This window comes from Canis lupus, chromosome 32 (assembly GCF_048164855.1).
Source record: "Canis lupus baileyi chromosome 32, mCanLup2.hap1, whole genome shotgun sequence".
NCBI lineage: Eukaryota > Metazoa > Chordata > Mammalia > Carnivora > Canidae > Canis > Canis lupus.
Genome location: NC_132869.1, coordinates 38,943,170 through 38,960,615, shown reverse-complemented (window position 1 = coordinate 38,960,615; position 17,446 = coordinate 38,943,170). Strand labels below are relative to the sequence as shown.

The 17,446-nt window shown below is 34.0% G+C and overlaps 1 protein-coding gene across 12 annotated transcripts in view; it reads left to right on the top strand.

The window, feature by feature from the left end:
• The window catches only part of MYO9A (myosin IXA), a 263,388-nt gene that overhangs the window by 125,117 nt on the left and 120,825 nt on the right, over window positions 1-17,446 (top strand). For 11 of the 12 annotated variants that reach the window (XM_072809461.1, XM_072809467.1, XM_072809464.1 and 8 more), the window contains one exon: window positions 7,272-7,391. The exons of the other annotated variant lie outside the window; for it this stretch is intronic. In XM_072809461.1, coding sequence (XP_072665562.1) covers window positions 7,272-7,391 — 120 coding nt within the window. The remainder of the gene's footprint in view (window positions 1-7,271; window positions 7,392-17,446) is intronic. 12 annotated transcript variants of the gene reach the window in all.

Genomic DNA, 17,446 nt, shown 5'->3' with positions numbered 1-17,446 from the left:
TAGAAAATGTTGACAGCAGGAGGAGAGAAGTAATTCATGTATAAAGTAATCTCAACAAGATTGACAGTTGATTCATCAGGAACCATTGAGGCTAGAGGGCAATACTTGACATATTTAAAGTGCAGAAAGATAAAGGAGAGTCAATCAGAATTCTGTATTCACAAATCAAAACCACTGAGATACCTTTTTATACCAGTCAGAATGGCTAAAAATAACAAGTCAGCAAACTGACTTGTTGACAAGGATGCAGAAAAAGGGGAATCCTGTTACACTGTTGGTGGGAATGTATGCTGGTGCAGCCACTCTGGAACACAGTATGGAGGTTCCTCAAAAAGTTGAAAATAGAGCTACTCTACAACCCATCAATTGCACTACAAGGTATTTACCCCACAGATACAAATGTAGTGATCCAAAGGTGCATCTGCACTCCAGTGTTTATAGCAGCAGTGTCCACAATAGCCAAACTATGGAAAAAGCCCAGATGTCCTTCAATAGATAGATAAGATTTGTTATATATACACAATGGAATACTACACAGCCATCAAAAATGAAATCTTGCCCTTTGCAACAACGTGGATGGAGCTAGAGGATGTTATGCTAAGCAAAATAAGTCCATCAGAGAAAGACAGTTATTATATGATCTTACTCATACGTAGAATTAAAACAGAGGATCATAGGGGAAAGGAGAGAAAAATAAGATGAAATCAGAGAGGTAGACAAACCATAAGAAATACTTAATCATAGTAAACAAACAGGGTTGCTGGATGGGAGGGGCTTGGGAGGGTTAACTGGGTGATGAACATTAAAGAGGGCACATGATGTAATGAGCACTGGGTATTATATAAAACTGATGAATCACTTACTACCTCTGAAACTAATACTACACTATATTAATTGAACTTAAATAAATAAAAGAATTCTTTATTCAACAAAACTTCCCTTCAAAGTGATGGTATAATTAAGACATTCATGGATAAACAAACCGTGAGCAACTATTACTATCTGATCAGCCCTGTAAGAATTACCACAGTGAGTTTTTCTGGTTGAAATGAAAGGAAACTAGACAGTACTTGAAAAGCACATGAAATAATAAAGTGTCATTGAAGGCAACTATAATATTAAATATAAAGTATTGTATGAATATATTTTTTATATTTTGTAACTTTTTTCTCCAATCTGATTTAAAAGACAACCATACAAAGCAGTAATTGTAAAACTCTGTTGATGGGCGTGACGTTTTAAGGGTGTAATTTGTATGACAGCAGCAACATAAAGGTGGAGGAAGAGAATGGAGCTATATAATAGAAACATTTTTATGTGCTGTTGGAATTAAGTGATTTTAAATTCAGACTCAATTGTTATAAGATGCTAAGTATAATTCCTTTGGTGTTTGTTAAGAAAATAACTAAAAAATAATATGGTAAAATAAATGACAAAAAAAGTAAGAATATACTAGAAAATGTTTAATATAGAAGAAGAAAGTAATGAAAGAATAGAGGAACAAAAATACCATGAATTAGACATATATGGAAACTCAACAACACATTTCTTAATTACCAGTGGGTCAAGGAAGCAATCACAATGGAAATTAGAAAACAGGTTGAGATGAATGGAAAAAAATATACACTAAAACTTAATAGGATGCAGCTGAAACAATGCTTAGAGGGAAATTTATAGCTTCAAAATAGCTCTAGTAAAAAGGAGGAAGATCTCAAATCAATAACCTAATGCTCTACCTTAAGATTTTAGAAAAAGAGCGAAATAAACCCAAAGCAAGGAATAAGAAGAATATAGTAAAGAGTGGATCTGAAATAGAGAATAGAAATCAGTAAAGAAAACAAATAAAACCAAAGGTAGGTTCTTTGAAAAGATAAATTGAGAAGCCTTGAGGTAGATCAAGAAAAGGAGAAGACTCAAATTACTAATTTTTGTAAAGGATTACACTACTCATATGGCAGCAAATCAGAAGCTAGTTGAAATGGACAAATTCCTAGAAAGGTACAAGCAACCAACTCCAGCTCCTATAACAAGAGAGACTGAATTAGTAACAACAACAACAACAACAACAACAACAACAACAAAAAGCTTCTACAAAGCAAAGCCAGGGAACAGTGAATTCACAGATGAATCCTAACAAAAACTTCAAGAAGAATTAACACCAAAACTTCATAAACTTTTCCAAAGAATGGAAGATAAAGGAATACTCTCATCCTGCGAGGTCTGTATTACCTGGAATACCAGACAAGACTTCACAAAAATGAAAATAGTAAACCATGATCCCCCAACAAAAACCTGTGGCAAAATTCTAGTAAGCCAAATCCAGCAATATGTAAAAAGAATTATGTACCACAATCTAGTAGAATTCACCCAGGAATGAAGATTATTTTAACTTAAAAAAAGACAAATCAGTGTAATACAAAAATCACATCATCACCTCATAAATGAAGTATTTAAAGCTAACACTTTCTCATTTTTTAAATTATAAAAACAATGAACAAATGGAATAGAAGGGGACTTCCTCATCTTAATAAGAGTATCTGTGAAAAACCAAAAGCTTGTGTCATACTTGGTGGTGAATGACTGAATGCTTTCCCCCAAGATCAGAAATAAGAAAAGGATATCTGCTTTTGCCTTTTTAACATTCCTTGGAAGTTCTGGTAAGAGCAATTAGTCAAGAAAAAGAAAAGACATCTATTTATATTGGAAAAGAAGAAACCATTTTCTTTGCAGACGACATATTATGTATAGGATATCCTAAGGATCCAGACAAAAATCTATTAGAAGTAATAAATGAGGTCATTAAGGTTGCAGGACACAAGATGGGTATGCAGAATGAGTTGTGTTTTTACATACTAGCAAAGAACCTGAAAACAAAATTAAGTTAGTGCTCCAGGAGCACCGCAAATATAAAATATTTATTAATGAATTTAACAAAATAAGTACAAGACTTGCTCACTGAAAACTGTAAAACACTGTTGAAAGAAACTTGAAAAATACCTAAATGAATGGGAAGATATCCTGTGTCCATGCATTAGAAGCCTTAAGATGTTAATACTTGATATACAGGTTCAACATAGTCTTTGTGAAAAACCTCAGGTACTTTTATACAGAAATTGACAAGCTAATTCTAAAACCCATATAAAGGAATCCAGAAATGTTATTACATTATATATATTATACCAATAGATTCTTTAATATGACACCTAAAGCATAAGCAACCAAAGCAGAAGTGGATGAATGCTGTCCCCAAAGGACATATTAAGTGAAATGACAACTTACAGAATAAGAGAAAATGTTTGTAAATTATGATCAAGAACTGGTATGTAGAATATATACAGACTCACATAACTTAATAAAACTAATAGCCCAGTCCAAAAACAAGCAAAGGTTCTGAAAAGATATTTCTTCAAAAAAGATATGCATAGTCAAACACATGAAAAGACACTCAACACCATTTGTCATCAGGGAAATGCACATGGAAACCATTGTGAATACCACATCACTTTTACTAGGATGGCTACAGTAAGAAAAGATAAGTAATAACAGATATTGATAAAGCTGTGGAGAAATTGGAAACCTTGTATGCTGTTGGTGGACATGTAAAATACTGCAACCTCTTTGTTAAACTCCATCATAGTTACATATTACCCTGCAATTCCACTCTTAGGTAGATGCCCCTCAAAATTGAAAATGGGTGTTCAAACCAAAACTTGTACACAGTATTCCTAGCAACATTATTCCTGAAAGCCAAAAGCTGGAAACAACCTAAATGTCCATCAGCTGTTGGATGTATAAACAAAATGTGGTTATACTCATACTGTGGAGTAAATTTTGCCATATAAAGGAATGAAGTATTAGTACATTGTATAACATGAATGAAACTTGAAAGCATTTTGTTAACTGAAAGAAGTCAGACACAAAAAACCACATATTGCATGTATTACAAATCACAAATGTCTGATTGCATTTATGTGAAATGTCTAGAATAGGCAAATCTGTAGAGGGAGAATAGAGATTACTGTTTGCCTTGGGCTGGAGTAGGCAAGCTGGGAGATAATGAGGGAAAGGATAGTTAAAAAGGATGGGTTTTCTTTTTGGTATGTTGAAGGTATTCTAAAATTGATTGTGGTGATGGTTCAGCAGTCTTTGGGAATTATACTGAAAATTGAATTGTACGCTTTAAATAGGTGAATTGTATATATGTGGTTTATATTTCTTTTTTGTTGTTGTTGTTTATATTTCAATGGAACAGTTATACACAAACCCAAAAAAGAATGCTCCATAGTGTCTTTATTCTTAATAGCCCCCTGTTGGAAACACCCAAAAATCCACCAGGAAGAAAGGGTAACCAAGTTGTGATACATTCCTACTGTGTAACATTATTCTGCAGTAAAAAAGAACAAAACTACTGATTTTCATAATGGGTATCATAATGAGTTATAAAAATATTGAGCAAAAAAAGCCAGATATGAAAGGATGCATAGTATATGATTCATGTAGTTTAAGAGCAGACAAAATAATATATAGTGATAGAAACCATAACTTGATTGCTTCTGCAAAGGCTATGAAGGAGATGAAATAACTTACTGAGATAATGGAAATGTTTTACGTCTTGATTGAAGATTACATGGATGTAAATACTTGTTTAAGCTCATCACATGTGAAATTGGTGGATGTTACCATGTGTGAGATATATCCTTAATGGCCATTAAGGGCTGGGAGTTGGCATTACAGAAACTGCTTTAGGATCAGAGACATGCCTTAAGGTTTGAATGAGCAACTAGGATTGAATTCTGTTATGTGGTGACGTATCTTTAAAGAGCTTGGACTTTTCTGTCACTGAAAAGATAATTGAGAATTTCTGCCACTGGCCTTGAGCAGAGAAACAGGAAGGACCTTAGCAATCTGTATTAGACCTCAGATAGATTTTTCTTAAGTTACCTTTAAAAAAAAAATCAGCGTGCCCTGTTAATCTTTATCATGCATAGCTATGGGGTATGAATTTATGCTATCTTTTTGGTGCATAATCTCAGGCTAAGAATGTAACAAAACTAGACTAGGAACTAGCATAAACCAACACTATTATGTCTTTTAAGAGTTTATGAGACTCCTTACACAATAACTCTCACTGAAAATGTGCTTATAAACCATCCTAGGAAACCTAACCACCTTAAGAGGGAGTTGTTAGAGCAAACGAGAGGAAGAGCAGTTTAAGGTTTGGAAATAATATTATAGTCTAAAATAATGAGTTAAAAGAAGGCATAGAAAGCAGAATGAAAGAACAGAAGTTAAAAAAAAATAAGGTAGGTATGATGATGATAGATAAAATAAATACAAATACAAAATTACACATATCCAAATGGCATTACTACAATTTGTTAAATAAAAGAGTGCAGTGGCTGTAGTAATGTCAAGTGATTTCTTCAAACTGCTTACTAATTTAGTATATTTAATATCCTGAACTTTTACATAAAACATTTTAATACTATAATCTCCTTAAAATTATTTCTGATTGGCAGATTATCAAGATAGCCTAAAAGGTGATAACTCTTTAAAATTACAATTTGGATAGAGTATAAATAGAACTTACCAGTGTCTTTTTTTTTCCTCCAATGGTCCCCTTCTACCAGCACCACCAACTAACCAAGTATAGGCTAATCTGAGTCTATGCATTCTTTCATCAAGCAGCCCATCAGGATTACAGATAATGGGCACAGAATTTTTTTTAAATTTCATTCATTTATTCATGAGAGACACACACACACACACAGAGGCAGAGACATAGGCAGAGGGAGAAACAGGCAGCCTGCAGGGAGCCTGATGGAGGACTCTATCCCAGGACTCTGGGATCACAACCTGAGCCAAAGACAGATGCTCAACCACTGAGCCAGCCACACAGATGTCCCAGCACAGAATATTTTTACTGAGATATTTGACTAAGAAATGATGGGTAACTTGATAATATTTGTATCCTTTTGAAACATTGAAAATTTGTAGCTGTGAGCTCTCCACATTGGATGAATGAGATCGTGTTTATTAGACTACTTTAAAAATATTGGATATGAAAATAATTTTCAAATCTATTTTATTTTAAAAACCTACTATTTACATTATTATCTGATATATCATAAGATTCCATTTTCTTAGCTAAAATGTATGTGCTTAATCTCTGGATCCAGTCATCTAGTTTAAGGAATTATAGTTAGACTAAACCATGCTTTGCAAACCTCACTGAACCGTCTGCCTCTATTTAACTTTTTAAATAATTCTGCATTGAGAACTATTCATAGGTAGTATCTCATTTCTAATTACACAGTAAAATGCACTAATGAAACTTTATTCATTGTTGCTTCCTTTATCTCTGCCTGTTGTTAAACTCCCCCCGCCCCCCCTTTTTTTTAAGGCAAACCTACACAAATTTGAATTAAATGTCCTAATTGCAGAGATATTCTTTGAGTAAATGATACTTAATATCCACCTACCCCCAATCCTGGAGATGCCTATTCTCTTTTACATCCATGTGTTGCTAATATTAATGGTACTGACCGACCCCCAATCCTCTTTATTGCTAGAGTGACTCACTGTTTCAGTAGCACTTATCTGGGGCCTTGATTCTTACTTAAACATGCTCTCTTCCCTTTCCCACCATAGTTGATTCTTTCTCACTTGACTAAGTGGTGGTGAGGTACATTTTCCAACTTTCTTTCCAGATTTATAAATACCAAAGTGCTGCTGGGTTTTCCTGTTCTGTGGTGCTTTTCTTCTTGCCCTTTAAACATTGACACACTTGTTGGAATTCCTACAAGTGTGGTAAATTGCAAGATTTGTGAAAGAATTATTTAACTTTTGGTAAATTGATTTGGGTATATTTCTCTTTGGTGTTCCATCATTGTTCCTTGCATTGTTGCCAACTATATGCAAATTATATTTCAGACCTGATAAAAATGGGTCTGTTACAAAAGAATAACCGTACAAATTGTTTTGAAATTTCCCTTGTATTTTAAATCAGAAATTTTTAATATTAACTCACACTTTCAGTGCTGAATGAGGTACTTTGAATACCTAAAAAAGTCCTCTATGTTTTCCTTTTATTTTTGTGTAATTTCCTCAAGTCAATTTTAAAAAGTTATTCACATTTAACCCATATTACTTGATACATTTTTACATATTCTTAAGATAGTTGGCAGCATTGTCCTTGATTATCTATTGGTTTGGGCTTATATAATATCTTTTTCTTTTCTCCATTTTTTGTTTTTCATTTGCTTCCTAAGGACATGATGATACAGCGCCATGTGCAATTTTGAAAAGTATGGATAGTTTTAGCTTTCTCCAACACCCAGTCCACCAGAGGAGCTTAGAGATTCTGCAGAGGTGCAAGGAAGAGAAGTACAGTAAGGCTGCAAATCCTGATAAACTGTGTGTCATCACATATCTGTTTGGAAATGGAAACCAGGAGCATTCTGCACCAGGGTGGGACATAAATTGCATAGGCAATGTGAGACATAATCCTATGATCAGTCTTAGGATATTTCCATTGAAACTATATATTTTTTTGAAACAGTTGATATACCTCTTCTTTGAACTTGGATGAGTATTTGCCTGTGATCCTTAGGTTGTTAATTATACTTGGTTTTAGGTTCTGAATTAGTTTCCAGTTTTGTCTTTAAAGTAGCTGAGTGATGGTTAAAAATGAGTTACGATTTTTTTCCTATTTTTTTTAAAAAGCTTTATTGAAATCTAATTGAGGTAAAATTGCTTGTAAAAGCATAGAGTAAGTTTTGACATGTGATTCATTCATGGATTCATTTGTGAAATCATTAACACAATCTAGCTAATTACCATATCCAATACTGCCAAAAGTTTCCTCTGCCCCTTTCTAATTTTGGCTGATTTTTATGCTTGCTTATGCTTGAATTTCAACATCAGCAGTGTTGCTTTTGTGTAACATTGCTTAATCCACTTAGTTTGATTGCAGTTCTATCAGACTTTACTGTCTGATTTGGAGCAAAGCCACCACATTAATGTTTTGGCTTAAGGAAGAATGAGAATCATGGTGGATATTCTTTTTTTTTTTAAATAAAATTAGTGTGAAAAGATGCCCTTGGTTTCCATTTCCTCTTTTCTATTTGTTATACTCATTCTGAATGAAAATGGTTCTTTTGCCTGTTGTGGGATTATAGTTATTTGGCTACTGCTATAGTGAAAATAGATCTTTCAGAATACTCAAAGCCCAACTCAGCATTTGCATATAATGGACCTAAATTACTTATATTTTGAGCTTTTTTTACAAATCACCATACATTTACTTTGTTAATTTCACAGTTTTGTGATTAAAATTCCATGAAATTTTAGTATCCAATTATAAGTGAAAGAATGTTAAATAGAATTTCTGAAAGCAAATGTTGTGGATTCTTTCTTCAGTTCTTATTTTTGCTGTTTTGGTATAAGAAAATGTGTGATGCGTTTTGAAAAATACAATTAAAATGTTCTCTCATTTTAGAAAGAACAAAGGTAAGTATTTCATTTTAAAAAGATCATCCTGAAGTGTTAACATTAATTATTGTTGTTCTTTCTAAAAGGTATACAGAGTCTTCATTTCAATTACTTATCTGCCTTTTCTAAATCTTTTAATCCATGAGACATTATTTAAAACCACCTACAAATCTTTTTTGGGAGTTCAAATTAATTATTTTCAACTTCTAAATAGTTGGCAAGTCATTTATTTGTTTCGTTGATTTTCGTGACCTTCAGTCTGACAACACCAGGCCTGAAGGCATTCAATTTTTTTTTTTTTTTTGGCATTCCAGTTTTGTAAAGAATAGTAAGGCACCCAAGTACAACATAGGCTGCATGAGGAAATTATACATTTATCTGTGTTTATATGCAAATCTATAGAATTTGGAACTTTTCCATTATTTTAGGTAGTTTATTCCATTTTCTATTATAGTGCTACCAATAATTAACATTTTATAATGTATAAAATTACAAATTCAAGTCTGGGAGACTTTTTTTAAAAACCAGGGGACTACTACTTTAGGTAATGGATAATTGGCAAGGTGAATGAACCTTTCCACAGATAACAATGATAAAACTTGGAGGAAATTTTAAAAAACCAAAATGATTCGAAAGCACTGGAAAAAGACTAAACACTAAGACCAAAAAAAGAAGCAGAAATCAGAGGAGAGTTTATTCTTTGAAGTAAGTAAAGTAGTGGATAAGAATTGTGAATCTGTGGCTTTCTGAACAAGGTGCTTCTCAACTCCGATTACCCCAGGGATAGAAAAATCACCACCATACTGGCTTGAGGTATCAGAGAATAAAGTTGAGGATTGGGAAACAACTTGGACTTTAGGAGGAAAGTCCTGGAACTGAGTAAGCTGCCCAAGAGCTAAAACCCAAAGTTAGAGTATGAATTGTGCCAGCCATACCTGGCTGACAGATGTGAGTACGCAGGGAAGCTGGTCAGCAAAGCCATGCAAACCAAATGGGAGACAACCTTTGAAAGATAAAAATTGCAGTGGGTGAAATTTGCAAGTTTGCTACTTTTTTGACAGAAGGCTTTTTGTATCTCTGCATAGCTCCTGCCTTAGTTGGAATCCCACAGGTAGAGGGGAGAGAGAAAGAGGCAAAGAAATATTTGAAGAAATCGTGGTCAAAAACATTTCCTGTTTGGTTAAAAAACAAAACAAAACAAAAAAACAAACAAAAAAACAAGAAGATTAGTGACTTAGAGATCCAAGAAGATTAGTGACTTCCAAGTAGAATAAATAAAAAAGAAAGCCATTATTAGGAACATTGTAGGCAAACTGCTAAATACCAAAAATAAAGAGAAAATCTTGAAAGCAAGCAAGAGAAAATATGGCATATTAAATAAGGGGAATAATGATATGATTAACATCTATTTTATTAAAGCAGGGAAGACAGAAAGATACCCAAAAAGCATAATTAAAATCTTGCCCTCAAAAAATAAAATAAAATAAAATAAAAAAATAAAATAAAATAAATAAAATAAAATAAAATAAAATAAATAAAATCTTGCCCTCTCTTAAAATAAACCAAAACACTGCTGGCCTCTCCTAACCCCTAAACAAAATCCAACTTTCAGGCAAAATTTCTATATTTTTAGTTTGGGTCCGACAAGTTAACCATCTGTTAGGAGAAAAATCAACAGTTTTCAGAAAACATAACAGAATTTAGTGTTGCTACAATGTATTATCCACAGTGTTTATCAGTTAGCAAAAATATTCTTAAAAAATGAGCCTAAGGTATCCTTGGGTGACTCAGCGGTTTAGCACCTGCCTTTGGCCCGGGGCCTGATCCTGGAGTCCGGGAACCGAGTCCTACATCGGGCACCCTGCATGGAGCCTGCTTCTCCCTCTGCCTGTGTCTCTGCCTCTCTCTTTCTCTCTCTCTCTCTCTTTCTCTCTTTCTGTGTCTCTCATGAATAAATAAATAAAATCCTAAAAAAAAATGAACCTAAAATAAAGATGTTTTCAGATAAAAGCGATCTGAGGGAATTTGTCATCATAATACATATTCTATGAAAAATGATTATTGAGTTTCTTATTTTTAATCAGAAAACTCAACTTTTTTTTTATTAAATTTTTTAGAGAAAGTGTGCAGTCAGTGAGGGGAGCTCCATGCTCAGCACTAAGCCTGACATGGGGCTCAATCTCATGACCCTGACATCATGACCTGAGCTGAAATCAAAAGTCAGATACTTAATCGACTGAATCATCTGGGCACCCTAATAATGGAAGTTATTTAGGCTAAAGGGAAATGGCATCAGATGGTAACTTGGATTAATACTAAGTAAGTGTTGGTACACTTTTCTGCAAAGGGTCAGATAGTAAATGTTTTAGGCTTTGGGAATCTTATGGTCTCTGTTGAAATATCTTAGCTGCACTGTGAAAGGAGCCATAGACAATACATAAATAAATGAGCATGACTGTATTCCAATAAAATTTTATTATGGACACTGAAATTTAAATTTCATATGATTTTTGCATGTCACAAAGATATTCTTCCATTTTTTTTTTTCCTCAACCATTTAAAAATGTAAAAGCCATTCCCAGCATGCAGGCCATACAAAAACAGACAGCGGGTTTGATTTGGCCCAAGGACTCTTTTAGTTTGCTGATCCATGAATTATTGGAAGAAATAAACAGAAATAATAACCATGTATAAAAATAAATGACTATACATATTTCCTTTTAATTTCTTTTAAAAAGATACATGACTATTTAAAGTAAAAATTAAGGCATTGTTCTGGTGGCTTAAAATATGTCCACAAATTCTTTGATAGTCTTCCCTTCAAAAGACATGTGCTGGACTTAATGACTCACTTCTAACAAATGGAATGGACAGAAGTGACAGTGTGTGACCTTCACAATTAAGACAAAATTAGTGTGGTTTTTCTTTTGCTCCCACCTTCTCTCTCTAGTGACTGTTCTCTGTTACTTGGCAGGGAGGAAATTAGAGGAGTGGGGAGAAATTGGAGTTCTTGGAAGCATGAACTGCAGCCCCACTTTTGCAAAGATCCTTACCTGCCCTGGTAAGGAGAAGGAATAAGATGGTAGGAGGAAGAGAGGGAAAGGGTAGAAGAGAAGAATCTCACTTGAATTTGAACCCATGCTTTTGACATTCAGTCTATCCTCAGGCCATGTTTATGAAGAAGATGAAAGATCAGCAATTGTCAGAGAAGTGCTGTGGGCTCGATATAACTTACTCTCACCATGCTGACAATGCCTGCCTTAATGTTCCTAACCTCAGGCCTCAGTATGGTCCCACAAGTGATTGAAAATTTAACCTGACCAAGTGCAATTAATGGAATTCCACTGAGATTCCAAATGGAATTTAAGTCTGCCCAAATGGAATTAAAATAGAAATTAGTGACAGAAAGATACCTGAGAAGTCCTCCAATATTTTTTTTTAAAGTAATCTCTACATCCAACATGGGCTTGAACTCAAAACCATGAGATTGAGTCGCTTGCTCTTCTGACTGAGCCAGCCAGGCACCCCTCGAGAAATACTCAAATATTTTGAAAATAAGCCACATCTATAAATAACTTATGAGTTAAAGAATTCATAAGGGCAACTTAAAACTATTTTGATCTGAATGAGAATGGAAATACCATAATTTGAATAATGCAACTAAAGTAGTGTTTAGAAGAAAATTGATAGCTTTTTTTTTTAAGATTTTATTTATTCATGAGAAACAGAGAGAGAGAGAAAGTGAGAGAGAGAGAGAGAGAGGCAGAGACACAGGCAGAGGGAGAAGCAGGCTCCATGCAGGGAGCCCAACTTGGGACTCGATCCTGGATCTCCAGGATCAGGCCCTGGGCTGAAGGCGGCGCTAAACCGCTGAGCCACCCAGGCTGCCTGAAGATTGATGGCTTTAAATCCTTATATTAGAAGAAGAAGTCAAAATGATTGCTTTTACCTTATGAAACTATAAGAAGAGCATTTTAGACCCAAAATAAGTAAAGAGAAATGAGGAGCTACAATATGTGAATACAAAGTAGATTAACAGTAGAGAAAATCAGTGAAAACAAAAACCTGATTTTTCAAAAGAGCAATGAAATTGATAAAGCTCTAGTTCTGTCCAATAGAGCCTTCTGTGAAGATAAAAATGTTCTCCAGCTATGCTCTCTAAAACTGTAGCCATTAGCAACATATGGCTGTTAAGCACCTGAAAGTTACTGAAAATTGGAAAACTGAAGTTTTAATCTGATTCAGTCAGATCAAATTGAGAGCCACATGTGGCTAGTGGCTGCTGTATTAGTGCAGTCCTATCCTTCTGATCAAGAAATATGAGAGAAGGCACAAATACTGTTAACTGGAATGAACAAGATAGACATCAAAAGATTAAGGAAATATTATGAACACTTGTGTCAATAAATTAAAAACTTAGATGAAATGGACAAATTCCTTGAATGTCAAACTAAGTTGGCCCAAGGAAAAATAGAAAATGTGGTCACTCCTATATCTATTAACAATAACAGATTCAAAAGTAAAGTCTTACCCCATACAAGAAATGCCCAGACCCAGATAGCTTTAATAGTAAATTTTATTTAAGGAACATTTAAGGAAAGAATAATGCCAGTTCTCTTCAACTCTTTCAGAAAATATAGGAGCAAGGTACTCTATGCAAATCATATCTTGAGGCCAGTATACTCTTAATACCAGAGTCAGACAAAAACATTACAAAAAAACTACAGACCAACATACCTCACAATAATAGACATAAAAAGCCTTAACAAAAGAAGGGCTAACTAAATTCACCAATATATTAAAGGAGAAGACATGAAATCCAGTGGAGTTTATTCCAGGAAAGATTGGTTTGATAATAGAAAATCAATCAATATAACTCACTCTATTATCCATCTAAAAAAGAAAAAGCATATGACATCTCAGTTGATAAAAAGATTTTGTCATAATTCTTCATTCATTCCTATTTAAAAACTTATAGGAGCCTAGAGATAGAAGGCAATCTCTGTTTTATAAAGAATATGCATGAAAATCCTATAGCATTCTTCATACTCAATGATGAAAGATTGAATACTGCTTCTCTGACATTGAGACAAGGCAAAGATACCTGTTTTTGCCACTCAGATTTAACCCTCTACTGAAAGTCATACACAGTGCTATAAGGCAACAAAAAGAAATAAAAGGTACATAGATTGAAAAGGAAGATGTAGACAAATGATCATCTATATAGAAAGTGCTAAGGAGTTTAAAATATGCTCTTTGATATAGAAAGTAAATTCCAACAGTCTCACAGGATACCAGGTAAATTCACAAAAATCTATATTTTAGCCATGGACATGTGGAAAATGAAATCTATGAATTTCATTTATACATCTTTGGCAGTCAGCCTCCTCGATAGTCTCCAGTTATCCTCATATTTTGGTATTCACAACTTTGTGTAGTCTCTTGCATTTTACCCATCTTGGTCTGTGTATAAGACATGCCAGAAGTGATAGTATGTCAATTCCAAAATTAAGTTATGAAAGACTGCAGTTTCCACCTTAAGTAATTTCTCACTTGCTAGCTCTCTCAGATCACTGTTTCTGGGAGAAGCAAGCTGCCATTTGTGAGTAGCCCTGTGAGAAAGCCCCCTGAAGCCTGCAGTCTACAGTTAGGAACTGATCCTTGCTACTAATTATGTGAGTGACCTTGGAAACAAATCTTTCAATTCCATTTCAGTCTTCAGGTGACCACAGCTTTGGCCAACAGATTGACTATAACTTCATGAAGATACCCTATCTGAACCACCCAGCTAAGCAGTTCTTGAAACCGGTTTTGTTAGAAACTCTGATTATAACTGTTATTTTTAAGTGCTAGGTTTTGAAGTGCTTTAATATGCAATGGGTAATAATGTAACATACTAAAACATGAACTACTAAAGGATGAGTTTAATTAATTAATTAATTGAGAGAGCATCTTAAGCAGGCTCCACACCCAGCACAGAGCCCAATGAGGGGCTCCATTTCACAACTCTTTGATCATGACCTGAGCTGAAATCAGAAGTCACATACTTAACCAACTGAGCCACCCAAGCACCTCACTTAGGGATAACTTTATGAAATATGTGTTAGACCTGTACACAACTACAAGGAATTGAAAAATACCTAAATAAATGAAGAGAGATACATGTTTTCTTTTTCTTTTTTTCCAATACATGTTTTTGTATTGCTGAGATGTTCTCCTCCAATTAGATCTATAGATTGAGTGCAATTCCAATGAATATCACAGCAGATTTTTAGTAGAAATTCACAAGCTAATAACTAAGATTTATATAGAAATATAGAATACCTAGGATGACAAAACAATTTTGAAAAAGAATGACAAAGCTGGAGAACTTATTCTATATGATTTCAAGACTAAAATAATCATGACATTGCTCTGTTAGTGTAAAGATCAAGAGATCAATAAAACCAAATAAAAATGCAGGAAAAGATCTACACATATAGGTCAGTTGATTTTCTACATAAGTACTGAGATAATCGAGTAGGATTGAGCATGGTCTTTTAAACAAGTGACATTGGGACAATTAGGTAGCCTTATATAACAAGAGGACTTAGGATGCCTGGGTGGCTCAGTTGGTTAAACATCTGTCTTAGGCTCAGGTCATGATCCCAGGGTCCTGAGATTGAGTCCTGCATTGGGCTTCTTGCTTGTCAGGGAACCCATTTCTCTCTCTGCCTGCTGTTCCCCTTGCTTGTGCGCATGTGTGTGCTCATGCTCTCTCTCTCTCTCATAAATAAATTAAAAAATCTAAAAAGAAGAAGAGAACTTTGACCTTTACCCTATATTCTGAGTAAGATTGAACTTGAAGTGGGTCATATAGCTAGCTCATCATAAAGAGTAAAACTATTAAGTTTGTAGAAGAAAACCTGAGAGAAAATCTTCGCAAAAATTTCTTAGATGGGACTTAAGAGCATAAACTATTTAAAAAAAGAAAAAGGGTAAAATGGAGTTCACCAAAATTGAAAATTTCTACTTTAAAAAAGATCTTGCTCAGAAAACTAAAAGCATACCACACCCTGGGAAACAGTATTTGTGTAATAATTTGTAATACTGATGACTGATAATGGACTTGAAAACAATATTTTAAGAACCCTGTAGTTAATAAAATTAAGCAGTTCAGTTAAAAATAGTCTAAAGACTTGAACATGTGCTTCAAAAATAAGATATAGGAATGATCCATAGGTTTGTGACAGATGATCAGTTTCATTAGTCATTAGGGAAGTGCAAAATATCACAATGAGGCCACAGTAACAGCCTCTGTCACAGCTGGATTTTAACAAGTTGACAATACTTAAAGAGTATTGACAGTACTAACTCATGATGAGGATGTGGAGCAACTAGAATGCTTATATACTCTACTGCAATGTAAAACAGTACAATTATTGTGGGAAAGAGTTTGTCAGGTTTTTTAAAATAAAGGTAAGCATATACTTTCCAGTTCCATTAATACCAATCCCAGATATTTATCTGAGAGAAATGAAAACATATGTTCACACAGATACTTTTATAGATCAATTGTTAAAATAATATGCTGAATGAAACCTTACATAAAAGAGGACATACTGTTTTATATCCCATTTATATCAAATTCTAGAAAATGCAAACCACTCTATGTGGGTATCAGATTAGTGGTTGCCATGATCCAGGAGGGTGTGTGGTGGGTTTTCAAAGAAAAGGCACAAGGGAACTCTTGGGAGATGATGCAAATATTCTGTATCTTCTTTTGGTAGTAGTATTATCAAAACTTATGCAACTGTATACTTCAAATGCATGTATTCTATATGTAAGGTTTACCACAGTAAAAATAATTACATATCATGAAGCCTGACAAAAGTCACAGACAAATATATATAGAAGAGACTATTTTGCATGGAATTAAGACTATCAAAAATAAAAATAAAATGGTATATGATCAGAATTCATGTTTGAAAATGGGAGAAACAAATGGGAGAAATAAATAGAATGTTATTTTGGTGGAGCCTACAGGAAAGGCAGGGAGCTATATTTTTCTTGAATTGGTAGAATATAGATATTTGTCAAAGTCAATCAATTTGGGTAAATAAACATGATTGTGTGTGTCTAATAGACAACCATAATAATAACAAAAATAGAATCACTTTTATCTTTTAAAGTGGCTTAGGAAGCCTTTAACAAATGAAAACTAAGAAAGGAAAAAATGAGTTTCAGAGTAAAATAAATGAAAAATATGAAAATATAAGAAATAAGTACTGCTATTTAAAATTAATAAAAATAGATTAACCTCATCAATTAAATTCTCCAAATGAATTTTTCAAGAAGTTCAGTTAAATAATATCTACATGATTTTTTTTTTAGAAGACTTTATTTCAGAAAGAGAGAGAGAGAGAGATAGAGAGAGAGCAGGAGTGGGGAAGAGAGGAAGAAGCAGGCTCTCTGCTGAGCAGGGAACCCACCATCAGGCTCTATCCTGACGTGGGCTGAGGGAGAAAACATTTCTCTGAGCCACCAGGCATCCCATATCTACAAGATTCTCAAAATGATGAAAGTAAAAGGATGGACAAAGGTATACCAGGCAAAGGTGAAAATAAATAGAGTTAGGTAGTAATCTAAACAGATCTACACTGATAGAACTTATTAAAAGAGTTGAGAAAGACAAAACCTGAACTCACTGGAAAGTGTTGAGATCTGATAAAGAAATGATAGATATGTTCTATGTATCTAAATAAACAATTACTTTATAAAACTTAGTAGTAAAACTTAATTTGCTTGATTAATAGGGGAAAAACAAGGTGAAAATAAGTACGGGGTAACGACATTTGAGATGGGAAGGGGATAACTAGAATCGAAGCATTCAGAGGTTCTTGTACTCTTTAGCAAAACGGAAGAGAATTCCATTTAGAATTCGTGGATATGTTAAAAATTCAAGGATAATCAA